This window comes from Megalops cyprinoides, chromosome 6 (assembly GCF_013368585.1).
Source record: "Megalops cyprinoides isolate fMegCyp1 chromosome 6, fMegCyp1.pri, whole genome shotgun sequence".
Lineage (NCBI taxonomy): Eukaryota > Metazoa > Chordata > Actinopteri > Elopiformes > Megalopidae > Megalops > Megalops cyprinoides.
In genome coordinates, this window is record NC_050588.1 from 16,203,580 (window position 1) to 16,219,948 (window position 16,369).

Genomic DNA, 16,369 nt, shown 5'->3' on the forward strand with positions numbered 1-16,369 from the left:
CCTACATATCATGCACTCTTCTGGGATACTGCATTTAATTGCAGGGGGAAGAGTTTCTCTTACTGGCCCACTAACATGATTTTTTTTCTTTTTCTGGGAGTTTTCTATTAAACATGCAAGATATCTGCTGGCATTCATGGAATACGCTTCGTATAAAATTAGGCTTTTACAAGAAGCAACTAGCAACTTCCTATTGTGGTTATGATATCATATGAACCTTTTTAGGTTTGCAGCTGACACATGCTGCCCTATGTCCTGTATTGAAATGGCAGTGCAGATTCTGTGTGCTACCACAGGATGTCTGTCCAAAAAAAAAAAAGGTGTCAATAAACCATACGCTGCCCTTTGCTGTGCGAATATAAACCAGCAGTCAGTTCAACACGTAATGAGACCTAAGCAAAACTTACACCTGAGTGATTAATACAGACAGGTATAGTAGCCCCAGGGATATATTTAAGTTCACTATATTCAAATATAACATGTGCTATTGAAGAGCTTCTTCAAAAGCCTGAGGATCTTTGACTCACTTTCTCTGAGGCTTTGACACTGAAAGGAGTCCCTTGCACATGGCTGATGAGGCGGGCGCTGTCTACGTGGTAGTAGAGGTGCTCATCGCTGTGGCGTGCTGCCTGGGTAACGCACTGGTCATTTGGGCGGTGTGGGCCAACAGCTCCCTACACCAGCCTACCTTCTGCTTTATAGCATCGCTGGCAATCGCCGACTTCCTGGTAGGCGCGGTGGCCATCCCAGTGGCTGTGTTGGTGGATGGACGGGTACAGATGTCCTTCCACGGCTGCCTCTTCATCAGCTGCGTCGAGGTGTTGGTTGTCCAGAGCTCCGTCGTCTTCCTTCTAGCCATTGCTGTGGATCGCCACCTCCGTGTCCACATCCCCCTCAGGTGAGATTTACAATATCAGTGCTTCAATTACCATTGAATTACCATTTCACTTGCATGTCTGACTGTAGCTGATGTTTCCTCATGTAAGGCCATAACAACAGCTATAATGCACGTGCCTTTTGAATGTAGAGCAATCAATGCCTGAAGTGTGTGGCACTTTGCCCCTAGTGAGGCTGCTTGTTAACATTCAGCTCTGCTACCTACAACTACCTTTTTATAAAACACCAGGGCTATAGGTTTTAATGTATAATTGTAGTTGCTTCACCTCCTACACGGAGAGCTTTTGAAAATGTGTTAGCAAAAAAGTGCAGATCCTTTCAATACAGTTGCTGTGTAATACGTAGACCATCATTCCATTTTCATCTACTGTTCTAAAAAGACAGGAACAACATTTGACCACTCCCCAGTCTTCATTACTAGAATGCCTATTTCAGCATTCCTTGTGAGTACTTTGAGTTAATTGCAGTTTATTCAGCCATATTTGTATTTCTGTGATGGCCCATTATAACTGTCCTATTCTGCACTGCGCACTGCCATACAGAACATATTTACTCTCGATCTGTTCAATATTTTTTGTGTATTCCATATTTTTCTTCATATGGGTGTTTTGACTTAGCTCTTGGCTCTAAGCAATGTTGCCATGTGTTGAAAAATTATGTTCGCAAAATAGTATTGGCAAATGAGAAGTGGTGAGTAATCTAGTGAATGAAATCAGACCTTTATTGATTTATAGAAAGCTCCTGCTTTCCCTTACAGATCTTTCTACATGCAAATTAAAAATCGAGGATGCAAGCGAAACTACCGAGCACATCAGTGCGAGGTTAGTTAATGACAACCCTGTGCATTTTACAGGTACAAAGGGACGATCACACAGAAGCGCACCTGGGTGGCCGTGGGAGCATGCTGGCTGGTTTCCTGTGTGTTGGGGCTAACCCCCATGTTCGGGTGGTATAACCACGACACCCTGGCCTCGCTGGGCAACTCCACCACCATTGTGTGTCAATTCATAGCTGTGATCCCCATGTCATACTTGGTCTACTTCAATTTCTTTGGGTGCATCTTGCTCCCCCTGCTGGTCATGGTGGCTCTGTACGCCCATCTCTTCCACACCATCAGGATGCGCCTTATGGAGAGCAGGGCTCGGAATGCTGAATCGCAGGCCTACTATGCCAAGGAGAAGAACCTGGCCAAGTCCCTCGCACTGGTCCTGCTTCTCTTTGCTGCCTGCTGGTTGCCGCTGTGCCTCATGAACTGCATGGCGTTCTTCGGCAACCCGGTCAACATCCCCCATGCCGTCTTCTACGTTGGGATCGTTCTGTCTCACGCCAACTCAGCAGTGAACCCCATCGTGTACGCTTTTAAGGTCCCCAAAATCAGCAAGGCGTACCTGCAGATCTGGAGCAGGTGTCCTCCCCATTTGGTCCCTCAGAACCACTTGGGCCCTGAGAGCAACACCTGCGGGGACGCCACCAGTGCTGTCCAAAATGACAACGAAGTGAAGACAATGAAACAGGCATTTTCAACAGTCTGGATAAATTTCAGAGCGAGCCACACCTGGAACAGTGATCCACATCTTAACCCCCACTCACAAACCAGCATGCAGAGTTAGAAAAGTCATTATACCATGCATTGTAAGGAGATAAAAAAAATCTGCTATTTTCTTATCTGTAGCTCATGCACAGGGATGTGAATTGTCATACCTTTATGGTACCAGTAAAAGTAGGATGTTTGTTTGTACTATGATGAATATTAGTTGAATGTTGTATTGAGCTTTGTGTGCCTGTACTTTCTGGTGTTATGTTATGAAAGAGGTAATCTTGAAGCAGTCAAGACATGTGTATAATGTCTACGTGGCATTGCTGGTATACTTTTAAACTAGTCCTGATGCACCTCTGCCCGCATGAACAAGAAGATTTTATATTCATTTGCTTAAAGTGTGAGTGCCTTGTCTGTCTTAGCTGCAGTTTTAATAACAAATATAACAAATATTTGTTTTAAGATCTATTGCTGATTACAGTAACAGCCCAATATTAAGGGCAAAGTCAGAAAAATTGGTACAGGAAAAAAATCTGAAAATCTGAAAAAAAAAAACTGCTTCTTAAGTTGAAGATATGTTCCCCTGGAACATCTGTCAGCTTTATTTCATATGATGGAAAACGACAATGTGGGTTTGTGTTAGCATGTGCTATGATGATCGTAAATGTCCATGCATTTATGATAAAACTCACAGCAAACATGACCCCCATATGGTATGCAAAATTCCCTTTCCAACAGCCCTTAACAAAGTTGCTAATAAACAAGTCACACATGTATCACGGTAACATGTGCATAAGTATGACTGTGGCTTTCAACTTTGTCAAAACATGCTTTCAAAAAAGGAAATCCTATATGGATCTATCTGTCACTATTTTTGACATGTTTGTATTTTTGAGATATTATTTTATCAGCTTTATTAAATATTTTGAAAATATCTGATAGTGTCTGTTCATATCATAAGATCTTACAAAATAAAGAAGAGTTATTTTGTGTAAGAAAAACATTCTCAGTTGACTCTAATGAAAGAATTGTTCTTCTTTTCTATAAAATAAAGTTTGAAGAGTTTGAAAAAATATGTTGGAGAAAAAAAGAACCTACTGAAGTCTTTGCTGTTAGAATAAGCCAATTAGTTAAGAATTATTTAAGAACATTTAAAAAGGGAAAGAAGGGGTTTTGTTGCATCAGATAATGACACCAGCTTGATCAACACCTCATTAAAACTGTGGTGACAACATTGTCATTCTGCTTGGATCAACTGGAAGAAACAAGTAAGGCTTCATTTCACTTTCACATCAGTGATCTGAAAAAAAAGATGGGGAGGGAATGTGAGAGGTCACATAGTCAGTTCACTTTAGAGGAAGGATTAGTTGAACAGACTGTTACTTAGACCCCAACACTCGCAGTGACACACATACAGGACAATAGCATTAATGTACTGTACCTGCATCATAAGTGTGGTGAGATCTATAACAACCAAACAATGCATTCTGACCTTGCTGAAAGATATATGTAAGATATACATGCAAAATATATGTTGGCATTGCCGCAATAGGCAAACAAGTCTGGCTTTCCTAAGAAGCTTCATGACCAGCGACTTCGTACTGTGGGTATGATTTCCTGTGAGCTGACACATAATGCTCCTGCATTGAAAGGGCAGTGCAGCATCTGTGTGTCACCACAGACTCCTATAAATAAAAAAGTGTTAACCCTCATGCTGAAGCTCCTTTGCTGTACAAATGTTAATCAGCAGTCAGTTCAACATGTAATGAGACCTAAGCAAAACATATATTTGAATTGTTAACAGAGAGATGTTTAAGTAGCCCCAGGGGATATATTTAAATTCATTATACTAAAACATAACATGTGCTATTGAAGAGCTTCTTCAAAAGCCTGAGGATCTTTGACTCACTTTCTCTGAGGCTTTGACACTGAAAGGAGTCCCTTGCACATGGCTGATGAGGCGGGCGCTGTCTACGTGGTAGTAGAGGTGCTCATCGCTGTGGCGTGCTGCCTGGGTAACGCACTGGTCATTTGGGCGGTGTGGGCCAACAGCTCCCTACACCAGCCTACCTTCTGCTTTGTAGCATCGCTGGCAATCGCCGACTTCCTGGTAGGCGAGGTGGCCATCCCAGTGGCTGTGTTGGTGGATGGACGGGCACAGATGTCCTTCCACGGCTGCCTCTTCATCAGCTGCGTCGAGGTGTTGGTTATCCAGAGTTCCATCGTCTTCCTTCTAGCCATTGCTGTGGATCGCCATCTCCGTGTCCACATCCCCCTGAGGTGAGACTCTGCCCAGGGGCACCTGTGCTCCTGCCACCCACATCACCTCAAGGGTGAGCCTCATACTTATAATATCAGTGCTTGAATTACCACTGAATTATCATTTCACATGCATGTCTAACTGTAGCTGAAGTTTTCCTCATGTAAGTCCATAACAACAACTTTAATGCACATCCCTTTTAAATGCAGAGCAAGGAATCAAACTGGCAAGCTAAATAGGTTTATGGTATCACTTTAATGTCTGAGGTGTGTGGCACTCTGCTCCTTGCGAGGCTGTTTGTTAACATTCAGCCCTGTTAGCTATAGTTAACTTTCTGTAAAACACCACTGCTACAGGTTTTAATGTATAATTGTAGTTGCTTCATCTCCTACACAGACAGCTTTTGAAAATGTGTAAGCAAAAAACTCTTCACAGTCACAGTCTGTAAAAAGTGCAGACCCTTTTAATAGAGATACTGTGGAATAGGTGGCCCATCATTCCAAAAATTATTAATATTCATTTGCTGTTTCATAAAGACAGGAATAAGATTTGACCATTCCCCAGTCTTCATCACTAGCACGCCTATTTGAGTGTTTATTCAGCCATGTCAGTAGTTCTGTGATGGGCCATTATAACTGTCCTGTTCTGCACTGTGAATTGTCATGCAGAGCGTATTTACCCTTGACTTGTGGTTGAAATTGGACTGTTCTAGATTTATACAAGGCTTCTTTTCTTTGCAAATCTGTTTACATGCAAATTAAAGTGTAGCAATGTGATCAAGCTTATCAGAGCAAGGCTAGTTAATGACAGCCCCATGCATTTTACAGGTACAAAGGGATGATCACACAGAAGCGCACCTGGGTGGCCGTGGGAGCATGCTGGCTGGTCTCCTGTGTGTTGGGGCTAACCCCCATGTTCGGGTGGTATAACCACGACACCCTGGCCTCGCTGGGCAACTCCACCACCACTGTGTGTCAATTCACAGCTGTGATCCCCATGTCATACTTGGTCTACTTCAGTTTCTTTGGGTGCATCTTGCTCCCCCTGCTGGTCATGGTGGCTCTGTACGCCCATCTCTTCCACACCATCAGGATGCGCCTTATGGAGAGCAGGGCTCGGAATGCTGAATCGCAGGCCTACTATGCCAAGGAGAAGAACCTGGCCAAGTCCCTCGCACTGGTCCTGCTTCTCTTTGCTGCCTGCTGGTTGCCGCTGTGCCTCATGAACTGCATGGCGTTCTTCGGCAACCCGGTCAACATCCCCCATGCCGTCTTCTACGTTGGGATCGTTCTGTCACACGCTAACTCAGCAGTGAACCCCATCGTGTACGCTTTTAAGGTCCCCAAAATCAGGAAGGCGTACCTGCAGATCTGGAGCAGGTGTCCTCCCCATTTGGTCCCTCAGAACCACTTGGGCCCTGAGAGCAACACCTGCGGGGACGCCACCAGTGCTGTCCGAAATGACAACGAAGTGAAGATGATGAGAGATGAAACAAGCATCGGATTATCGTCAGAGTGAGCCACATCTGAAACAGTGATCCTCAGCCTACCCCCGCCTCATCACAAACAAGCCAAGATGCACACCTGCACATGCACAGCTAGAAAAGTGACTATACTATGCATTCTACGGAGATAAAAATAAATAAATAAATAAATAAAAAAAAATGTGCTATTTTCTTATCTGTAGCTCATGCACAGGGATGTGAATTGTCATATCTTTTTGGTACAAGTAAGAGGAGGATGTTCGCTTGTTTATAGTATTATGAATGTCAGTTGAATGAATTATTTAGCTTTGTGTGCTGGTAGTTTATCAGTTGCATCTTATGATAATTGTATGATGTGTATGTGGCTATTGCTGGTATACATTTAAACTGGTCCTGATGCACCTGCCTGCATAAACAAAATATTTTTATATTCATTTGTTTAAAATGTCAGTGCCTTACCTGTCTTAGCTGTAGTTTTAATAACAAATATTTGTTTTAAGATCTATTACTGTATGGATTACGGTAACAGCTCAATCTTAAGGGCAAAGCCTTAGTCAGAAAAAAAACATTGGTATTGGGGAAAAAACCCATACAGTACCAGTCAAAATTTTGGAAACAGCTTTTATTCTTTAGTTTTATTATTTTCCACAGTTTAGAATAATAGTAAAGACACCAGAACTATGAAATAACACAAACGGAATTATGCAGTGACCAAACAAGTGTTAAACGAATCAAAACTTCAATTCTTCAATCCTGCAATTCTTCAAAGTAGGCAAAAAATGTTTACTGTTTTTTGGAAAGACTGTCTTGGATTGTGTTTGATATTAGATTCCAACGTGATACAATGTAAAATATGGCTTATATAAATTTGTATTTGTTTTACTTGCAGTGCATTGCTGTTATTCTTCACCTGTGACCCTAGCCAACACTCAACATATTCCTGTTATTGCAGTCCAATTTTATTGTAATAGAGCAGTGTTATACTGAGCTGTGTGGTAGAACCATGAAGAATCGCAAGGTATGGAATGTATTGTAGCTTTCCTGCCCAAAATAACCTCCAAAACTGAACTGTTTGAGTTTGCTGATATTACATTTACGAGTGCGGTCACACATCGGTCAAAGCGCGTTGTAGTGACGAAAAATGCAGACAGGTCTTATTGAGTCATAGTTGCACTGTTTTCAAACCGAACCGCTTTCGTGTAGCATCTACTTTTTCGTGTACTTCTGTGGGCAGTCATGTTTCCGCTTTTTGTTTCTGGTTTACGGGCGATCTGTGGCTGCACGGCCTCGCGAGCCCCAGATTTAAAGTGCTAAAAAAGGTTGGAATTGTTCATATAAAATGGGTATTCGTTTAGCTGTGTATTACGCGTACACAACCTAGTATTTTTAGTTTCTCGAAGGAGTTTTTAACATATAGCGTAATAGTTTAAGGTGTATTCCACTTTAAATTAGCCATTGTTGACAAAATCGTCTTACTAATGTCTTTAAGATCCAGAGTTTTGACTTTTTAACGTTTTTCCATCTTGTATCATAGGTGTTTAGTTGTTTTTACCCAATGCAAAATTTGCCACTTGGTGGCGCTTCAGTCATACTATGGAACAAAGTGAGGTTAAAAACACGTGCAAAATATATTTACACGGTAAAAAATATGCATATATATATATATTTTTTTTTTTTTCTGTCACAATTCACAGTAACTGTATCACACTTTTCATATTTTAAGCGTATATCCCTTGGACCGTTGTGACATTACAGGCTTTCTCATAATATACACAACTGGAGCAAACTAAGTATGTGAGGTTAAAACAGGACAAGCTGTGTACTATGCAGTAAAACAGTATGCTGTTGTCGGGTGTGCTGCTACAGGAAGGTGACAGTGCAACCAACCCAACTGCTGATTGAACAACATTTGCAAATGTTTTGTTACTAAGGTATGACTGTGGCTTAAATGTACCTATACAGACACATGATTGCACCAGTGTGCCAGGCATGCTTCTATTCTGATCTATGTCTCCAAAAGGTTAATAGTGTATTAATGAAGAACATGATGAAGATTACAGTGATGAAGATTAAGTACCTCCAGGAGGTTCGGGACTGGCTAATGTATGTTAGACAGTTAAATCTCAGCTGTTTTTATGTCTTTAGCTTGCAAGTGGAGATATAAACACACGCACCCACGCATGCACACACACACACACACACACACACCTATCAGTTAGTGCCAGTTCTTACCACAGTGTTCCATGAGAATAAAAGAAACACTGGCAATGAAATCAAGTTTTACAGCTTACACATACCACTCCTGAGTCACCTGCTCCAGTGAAGAGTTTGTTACCTTTATCAAGCCATGGCTTATCGTTATCAGACCTTTCTGTTGAGCACGGACACTATCTGGAGTTATTTCTGTTTACTTTACCCTAGGTTTGAGAGGGTTTGTCCTTGTTTAACCCTCGGGCTCTGGCGCTTTGTGTTGAACTGGTACAGGTCGTAAGGAGATTGTGTAGTCATGTTGTGCGTTGCTACTTGCCCTGTTGGTTATAAATATAACTGTGTTACCAAGACACCTGGTAGTGTTTAGAGTCCTCTCTGGAAGCACAGCTTCACTTTCAGCATTTAAGAGTGAAAGTTTATTTAGGGGCAAATGGTCTTAAAAAGGCAGATTTAATCAAATTCTATGGAAGCTGTTCAAATTAAGAGTCTAAAATTACAATGTGTCAGACAAAAAGGATGTAGGTCAGTCACTGGTGGTACATTTACACATCTAGGCAAGGTCTGTTAATCTTTAATTAAGGAAATGTTTTAAATTGACAGGAGAAATCAGTATAAAATACAAGAAATGTAACAAATTCTCTGTGATGTAGAATAAATGCTGACAAAATTGTATCTGCGTTATGATGCTTCTTAATTACCTACTGATTAAAGCATTAAAAACATGGTGAGGCACAGGTTGCAAATTGTCATTAATGAAAAAAAGAAGTGTAGTGCACTATAGCAACCTGTGATTGTGCAGTGATAATGTGTATTTGCCTTTTGGGGTAACTTCATGTGGCATTAAATATTGCACATAATGGCATAAATACCTGTCTCTGTCAAGCACTGAAGAACATGGTCTGACCAATGCAGTTTTCCTGCATATTAAGGTGTCAGTCTACTGACAGATTTAAATGTAACGCAATTTATTGGATAAGTAAACACATATTTAAATAAATCAGATGAGATTATGTGTACATATGTGTGTATATGTTTGTATGTATGTATGGTATGTATGTACTGTATGTTTCTGATTGTGTGTCCATCTGAGTGTACATAAAAACATGTCCATGTGTACATGTCTTCTTGGGCAGTAATCAGGAAGTCACACAAAATCTGTCAGATAACTCTTGCAGTGCCTCCTGCTGGCAACATGCCCAACCACAGACACTGACACTGGCACAGGCCTTGCTACTAAGGTCTGTCTGTGTCTGTGGGCCTGTGTCTGTCTATGACACTGATGTCCTGATGAGCAATCTAACCCACACAAACTGATCCACAATCAACAGGCCTTATTTGCAAGTACAGAACACGTGTTAAGATTAAAATGACCAAAAAATGGTTTTGATTCTAGACACATTTCTGTCAACTTTCATTAAGTTTGTTTTCATTATTGTGACAATCTGTGTGTCATTATGTGTCAGGACTATGTGACATGACACTAAATGTGTAACACTATGGCTTTACTTGTAACAGGAACCTGACTTCATTCTGGGAAGTATTGTGTCCAGTGCAAGCTTTTTGGTGCATTGCATTTTTATTGTGGTAATTTCATCATTTTGACCAATGAACAAGTGAGTGCCATTAAATCCAATGATCATAATTCATTTATCGCCCTTTTGATTGAAACATCAAAAAACGTAACACTTCTACACATTGCAAAAAACCAGCACCTCTTAGATTCCGATTAGTATATATTGTTAGCTGTAGCACTTACTAGGACTGTATCTCACAGAAGTAGCGGTAAACATTGCCATAACGTACAATCAAACCCATTGAAATCTAGACATTTTGTACTGTATGAAGGCTATGTCCAATGGCTGCATTTCCAAGGGATTCCGCTTGCTTCTTGTAGCCCACCTTGCAGTCAGTGTGTCCCATGAGGAAGGCAATAGACTGTATAGTTATCACCTGAACAGGGTGCAATCCCTCCCACCAAACTATACAACCTACTACCTCACGTCATGAGGGCACGGCAGGACCTGCTGACCTGGAAATGAAGGCCTCACACACAAATACCAAGACATCTCGCTGGACAGGTCTTCTCTCGATCAGTGGTCACACTGCAACGCTCACAAAATGTTTAGTAGCTTCGGAATGAGCCAGTATTGCTTCATCAGTGCCTTGTGCAAAACAATGAGGAGAATGAATTAACCCCGCAGAGCTGAATACATGAGTTCCAGAGGTGTGGATGAGCTCAGTCCTTCGCAGCCGGGACGATTTGACCGTCTCCTTAGGAAAGACAGTAGATTGTATAGTTATCTCAGAGGGAGGATACAAACCCCACAACTATTCAATCTACTACCTCAGCCTCAAGGACAGTGTCTACAGCATGGCCACATGAGTGACGACAGAGCGGGATTTCTGAGAAACAGAGAGAGAGAGAACATTGAATATTACATCAGCTATAACCCTGTATGTATATATGTTTTTAACTCTACATAGTTACACTTAACTTTCTTAATTTTTGTTATACTATTGCTTTAGCACCATGCATTTGTCTGACCTGTCAGTAACACATTGACCTAGACTGGACTGAACTGAGAGAGAGACTACAGAATTGTCGACAGTACATACTACAATAGGTAACACCAAAATCAACAAAACAATAAATAAATCAATCACTTCATCAAATGTAGCTGAACAAAATGTCCTTCCCAATGAAAACTGTCACAAACCACAAGAGATTATAAGCAATTAAATACAGAAGCCAAATACAAAATTGTTTATTTTCTGGAATAAAATGGCACAGATACAAAATGATGATAAAAAAGCTTCAACTTGTGGTGCTATAGATTGAAGTTGACCTCATCCATAGAGTGGGAATGAAGGTACAATTAAAGTTTGATATTTGGCTTCTGTGGTCTCAAGGAATGATGGCACATGATGAGGGAGAGTGGGGCCTCATTGTTGACCACTATTGGGAGTAGTTTGCTGAAGTTAAGCCCCAATAAGGAATTGTCGTGACCTTGCTGTGATAGCTCAAATGTGTGCAAATGCTGCTGCCAGCACTTGACTTATCTGAGGGTCAGTGTTTTTCAGCGAGCATCATTTCAATAATAAAACCAAGACAAAAAGACAAGTACGCACAAGCAGCAAAGATGGCTGTCATTTTGGAATTCTTTCAGGCAACATTCGCTAGTCCAATACACAAGCATGGCTCGTCCAGCTGACATGGCCCCAGAGCAACGGAAGGAGGCTTTTGGCAGAGACTTTACAAGGAATTACCTCAAAGGCTGTGATTTTCCTTTCTTTTTCCTTGCCATTTTTTACTCCAACCCTCGGCCCGGTTGGTTCAGAACAGCAATTAAAGGATGAAAGCTATGAAAGCTCGGCAACCACCTTTCGGTCAACTACGGAAGAGCTCAATAAATAACTACTGTCGAAAGAATCAGTGTGGACTGTAATAAGAAAAAAAAGACCCAAGCACAGGTGTATCATTACCAAACCAAAAAGTGGGAACAGGATAGCTGTGGCTATTTAGGAAAGAAGAATTTTCAAAAAAGGCAAAACAAACACAAAATGCAACACAGCCGCCACAGAAACAGCGATAATTTGTGAAAGCCCAAAGCGTAACTCACTGGCATCCAGGAAGGCTGGCATGTGATCGAGGGAAGCTGCTCGAATCTCTGCCAGGAATTAGTGCCCATTTTTGTCAAAAAACCTGGTCCCATTCCAGCCTCGCGACCCTGTGTGCGGAAACAGGCTGTTTAACAGAAGTATATAGGCGAATTTAAAAATGGCTTCCCCCAGCTGCCTCCCATTGCCTACACAAAGCTGTGCAGAGTCTGCTTCACGAAGGAGAAGAAAAAAATGAAACAACAAAATGGCTGCCCTTCAGCCATTTTAGGGTGCTGGACTTGGCACTACTCAACAGCATCATCTGGGGGACAACCTGGCAAATTCTTCTTTTCTGTTGTAAGTGGTCAGAGCGTCTGGCCAAAATGACATCTGTTTTTTTTTTTTCGTACAATAAATAGGGAATGACAGGTTAATTTTTCCACTAAATTACTTGATCATTCATTCAATTAAGGAGCTCCCAGCTCCGCATAGCTATCATTTCTACTCACTTGGAACACAAGAGACACATCTGTAGCTTCTTCTTGTGCCCTCCTGACGCATCAGGAGTGATGAAAGCATGTTAAAAAGCATGCCAAGTATTATAGTACCCATAAACTCTGGTAATTTCACTTGAAATTGTGGTGTCAATTTACGATCCTCAGTCAACCTACTATTTGAAAAGCAGGGTATACCTTTGTCACAGTGGCATAAATGGTCAACAACAAACCCTATTTTCGGTGGAGAAGCTCTTGGAAAAGCAAAAATGGTCAAAAAATTGAACAAAAATCACTGTAGTTTGAACAAAGTTATTCAATTACTCAATGCAAACTGTCAACAAAATGCTCAGATGTGATGTTTTAGGTGGGAAAAAAAATCATCAAACCACTTGAAGTCTTAAAAAATCATCAGTCCACTGCAAGAGTTTAAAAAAATCATCAAACCACTGCAAGACACATCTTGAAAGAAGCTATTAAAATAGAGTGGGGCTATATACGTACTGTATACGCTGTATATACACTGCAAATGATCTGTATTCTGCTGTTTTACAGCCCAGTTGATTTCTCTGTATAATGAGACCTATACATGATCTAAAACCTTATTTGTCTATATCTCTTACAGTGTAACAAATTAAACAAAGTTCTCACACAATCACACAGACATAAGACTCTATCTCTAAGAACTACCAACCTCATGTGGTAAACAGTATGTGTTGTGTTGATCCCTGTGAATGTGCGCCAGTCAACTTTCCAGCTTTTAGGGCATCTTGTCTCCTAACCAGATGGTACAAGAATATCACGCAAATTGTGACTCTGACACCTGCCATATCTGTTAAAGGACAAAAGAAGGATATAAGTTGCGGGCACACTCAGCCTGTCCTCTGTCAAGAGTAACAGCCGGGCAGCGAATGGCAGGCACTCATGGCAGGGTGCGTGGAGGGTGAGGAGGGTCAAGGTTTGAGGGTGAGTTAGGGGGAGGGTCTGCTGTGGCATCATAGCCGAGGGGGACTTGAAGGAATGGGTCAAGCTCCACAGAGGGGCATGAGGGGATGAGAGGGTCTCGTTTTGCATAAATTAGCATGAGAACCGAGCACACTGAAAGGCAGTCGTGCAGCTCATTAACATTCAGGATTCCTCTTTGGCCTAATTAACACGGACAGTGATTGAAATGTTTTGGCAAGGAATTAGGCCCCACAAGAGCCAGAGCCATGCGCAGTGGGGCGGAATGAAAAGGAGGGGGACGGGGCAATGGGGGTGCGGGGCGGCCCTTAATTGAGATGTTGAATTAATTAGATGGGGAGTGGCACCACAGTCCTCTGAGTGGCCATTACACGGCAAGGGGATGTACACGGGGTGGGGGCAGAAACTGATTTATCTTTTATTCTGAAGAGATGCATGGAAGACTGTGAGACCAACGCTCAAAAAGTCAGAGAAAAGCTATGTTTGGGTCATTTCTACAGAAAACGTTTCAATTTGTTTGTTTCTGTAGTGCATTTGTAACAGCATTAAAGCTGAGCCACTATTATGGTCATTTCATTTACATTTCAACAGAGCTCTGTTTATGAATGGCAAATGGAAAACTAATGCGTTTTTAGAGAAAAATACTCCAACATTATGTTTTCTCTTGTATTTTAAGAAAAAACGATGCATTTGTTAATGAAAAGTACAACACCTGAATAAAAAAAGACTTCCTCATTCATTCTCTTTCTCACCTCCAAGGAAAAATGTGTTTTGTGTTAGTTTACGTTTACATTGCATCCGTACTTTGGAAACGGTAGGTTTTTCCTCAGGCTGAATAATTTCAGTTAATATAATAGTAATTCTATACAAATATCGATTGAGTGTTTTGACTGATATCTTGTTGCTTATTGTACATAATGGCATATACATTGCAAATTAGCAAGGGGGTCTGTGCAGGGCTTTCCAGCTGTCACAGCTCCAGAGGGAGCTGGTGGTGTTTTGTCAGTGAGATTGTGGATTCTGTAATCTGCCCTGCCACCTAACAGTCACGCCCACCCCAGGCACACATGACGAAGTGGGGATCAGAATAGTGCCCATGGTATGCACCGTCACCCCCACGGGGCGAGTCGGTTCAACTGAGCTGGCATGTAATCCTGGTGAAAAACCGGCCCTGCAACCTTTCTGTGACCAGGAATTCAAACAGAGAGCAATGCTGCCTATGGATATCCCTAGAACTATAGATTATACCTTACTGCTGCTTTTGATCAACCATGGTCGTTCCGTAAAATCCTCAATCCTCATCCATCGGTAACAAGGATTTTATCAATTATGGATTTTATGATAAATTTGATCAAGATGAAATCAGGAGCAAAAAGAAAACATGACTTTACAAAGCACAGGTGAAAGTTCATTCTGTCAATCCATCCTTGGATTATACAGTGTGAATGCGATTTCATTAAACACACAAATCATTGTGCATTCAATTCAAGACCACCTCTCATGAATAAATAAAAGAGGCCGTTTAAATACAGAATGTTGGCTATAATGCTAAAAGGCAGCAGTGAATGAGTTAGCCACAACGGTCACCATTTTGGCTCAGCCCGCCTGAGTGGCATAACAGGAAGTTTCACAGAACAAACATCCTTTTCTCTTTTGCTTTGAACAGCACTGGAAGTGCCTAGAGCCAACACAGAGTAATGTAAGGGGATACGATGAGACCTACATAACTCTCTATTGTCCTTGTGGACTTCAATTTAGGGGGAACCAAACAGTTGTTACATCTTCAGAGATTTGAATTCAGTTTATAAATAAATATTATTAGTTTACTGTCAATTAAATAAACTGTGACTCTGTATTATATATTTTCCTTTCTAATATTTTACTTATATGGTTACAGTCTAAAAAATCAAATAGACCTTGTTTACTTAAGATTATAATATTGCATGTATGTACCATACATATTAGACAATCCACACAGACAAATCTGTGTGCAGTAACTAGATAATGTACTGAAGAGAGAAACAGCATCGCACCGCAGAGAACATGTGTAATGTCTGTTACAGTCGGGCAAAGTGTGAGTGTGTTCCCGAACTCTTGAAATGTGTCAAGCAAAGCAAAATCTGAAAGAAAATGTGCAAAATGACACAGGAACCTAGTCAAGCAAAGGCAAGCAGGACTCAGCCAGAGGAATACCTGTGATTAAGAAAGAAAAAAAACTTTCACAATCACCAAATCACCTGAGAATTCTGCTCTCCAGGAGAACAGCCTGTCCCCCAACAAAGAGTACTTACCGCCCACCCCCACCCCCAACTTTACAAGGTGTGCTTATTAGAAACAAAATGGCTCCCATGTTGAATTCCAAGGTCTCCTTTACACCACTCTTCATCTCAGCTTTGCCAAAGCCTTTTCTCAACAAATCGTTCCAAGTTTCTTCAGCAAATAAAGCAAACGACCTCGCTGTTTCTTTCGGCATTACAGAAACCGAAGCGAGCGGGGAAAAAGTAAACAGTGCAAGTCAGACAAACAAAGGGCCGTCTTTCAATCTGCTCCGTGAAAGGAACGCCGCAGACGGCTCCCCCCTGGTCGCCCGGTTAAAAGCAAACGCTTGACTCAGGGCAGCCGATCCCCCCTGAGCACGGAAACCGTCTCCTACGATTTCTCTGGCCGCAGCAATCAGCGAGTAAAATGAACTCACAGAAACACAGGTAGCGCCGGGGGTTTGTTGGTGGGGGCCAGACGATTATTGGGTTGCGAACTGCGAAGAAAAAAAAGATTGGTACGGATCTCCCCCTCGGATGCTGGTGCCAAGGACTGGGCACTGCCTGCGTGCCAGGCTGAATCTCAATGAGGGAGCGCAGGGGAGGAGGGCGTGGAGACTGTGGGCACTGGGGGCGGTGGAGGGGGGGCTGGCAGAGAAACAGTAG

The 16,369-nt window shown here is 41.8% G+C and overlaps 2 protein-coding genes across 2 annotated transcripts; both read left to right on the forward strand.

Annotated features, from left to right (window-relative positions):
• Positions 1–566: 566 nt before the first annotated feature.
• LOC118778975 (adenosine receptor A3-like) lies at positions 567–2,507 on the forward strand. Its single transcript, XM_036530778.1, has 2 exons — positions 567–898; positions 1,751–2,507. The coding sequence occupies exons 1-2, from the start codon at positions 567–569 to the stop codon at positions 2,505–2,507; spliced, it is 1,089 nt and encodes a 362-aa protein (XP_036386671.1).
• Positions 2,508–4,382: 1,875 nt separating this feature from the next.
• On the forward strand, positions 4,383–16,369 carry LOC118778976 (adenosine receptor A3-like). Its single transcript, XM_036530779.1, is given in 4 exon segments — positions 4,383–4,714; positions 5,522–6,075; positions 10,797–10,842; positions 16,255–16,369. Coding segments are annotated over 4 exon segments (1,047 nt in total).

Bases quoted from the DNA above. Each gene is read 5' to 3' on its own strand.
- LOC118778975 (XM_036530778.1), top strand. From the start codon at position 567: ATGGCTGATGAGGCGGGCGCTGTCTACGTGGTAGTAGAGGTGCTCATC. The intron at 899-1,750 runs GTGAGATTTACA...TGCATTTTACAG, and splicing joins CGTGTCCACATCCCCCTCAG to GTACAAAGGGACGATCACAC.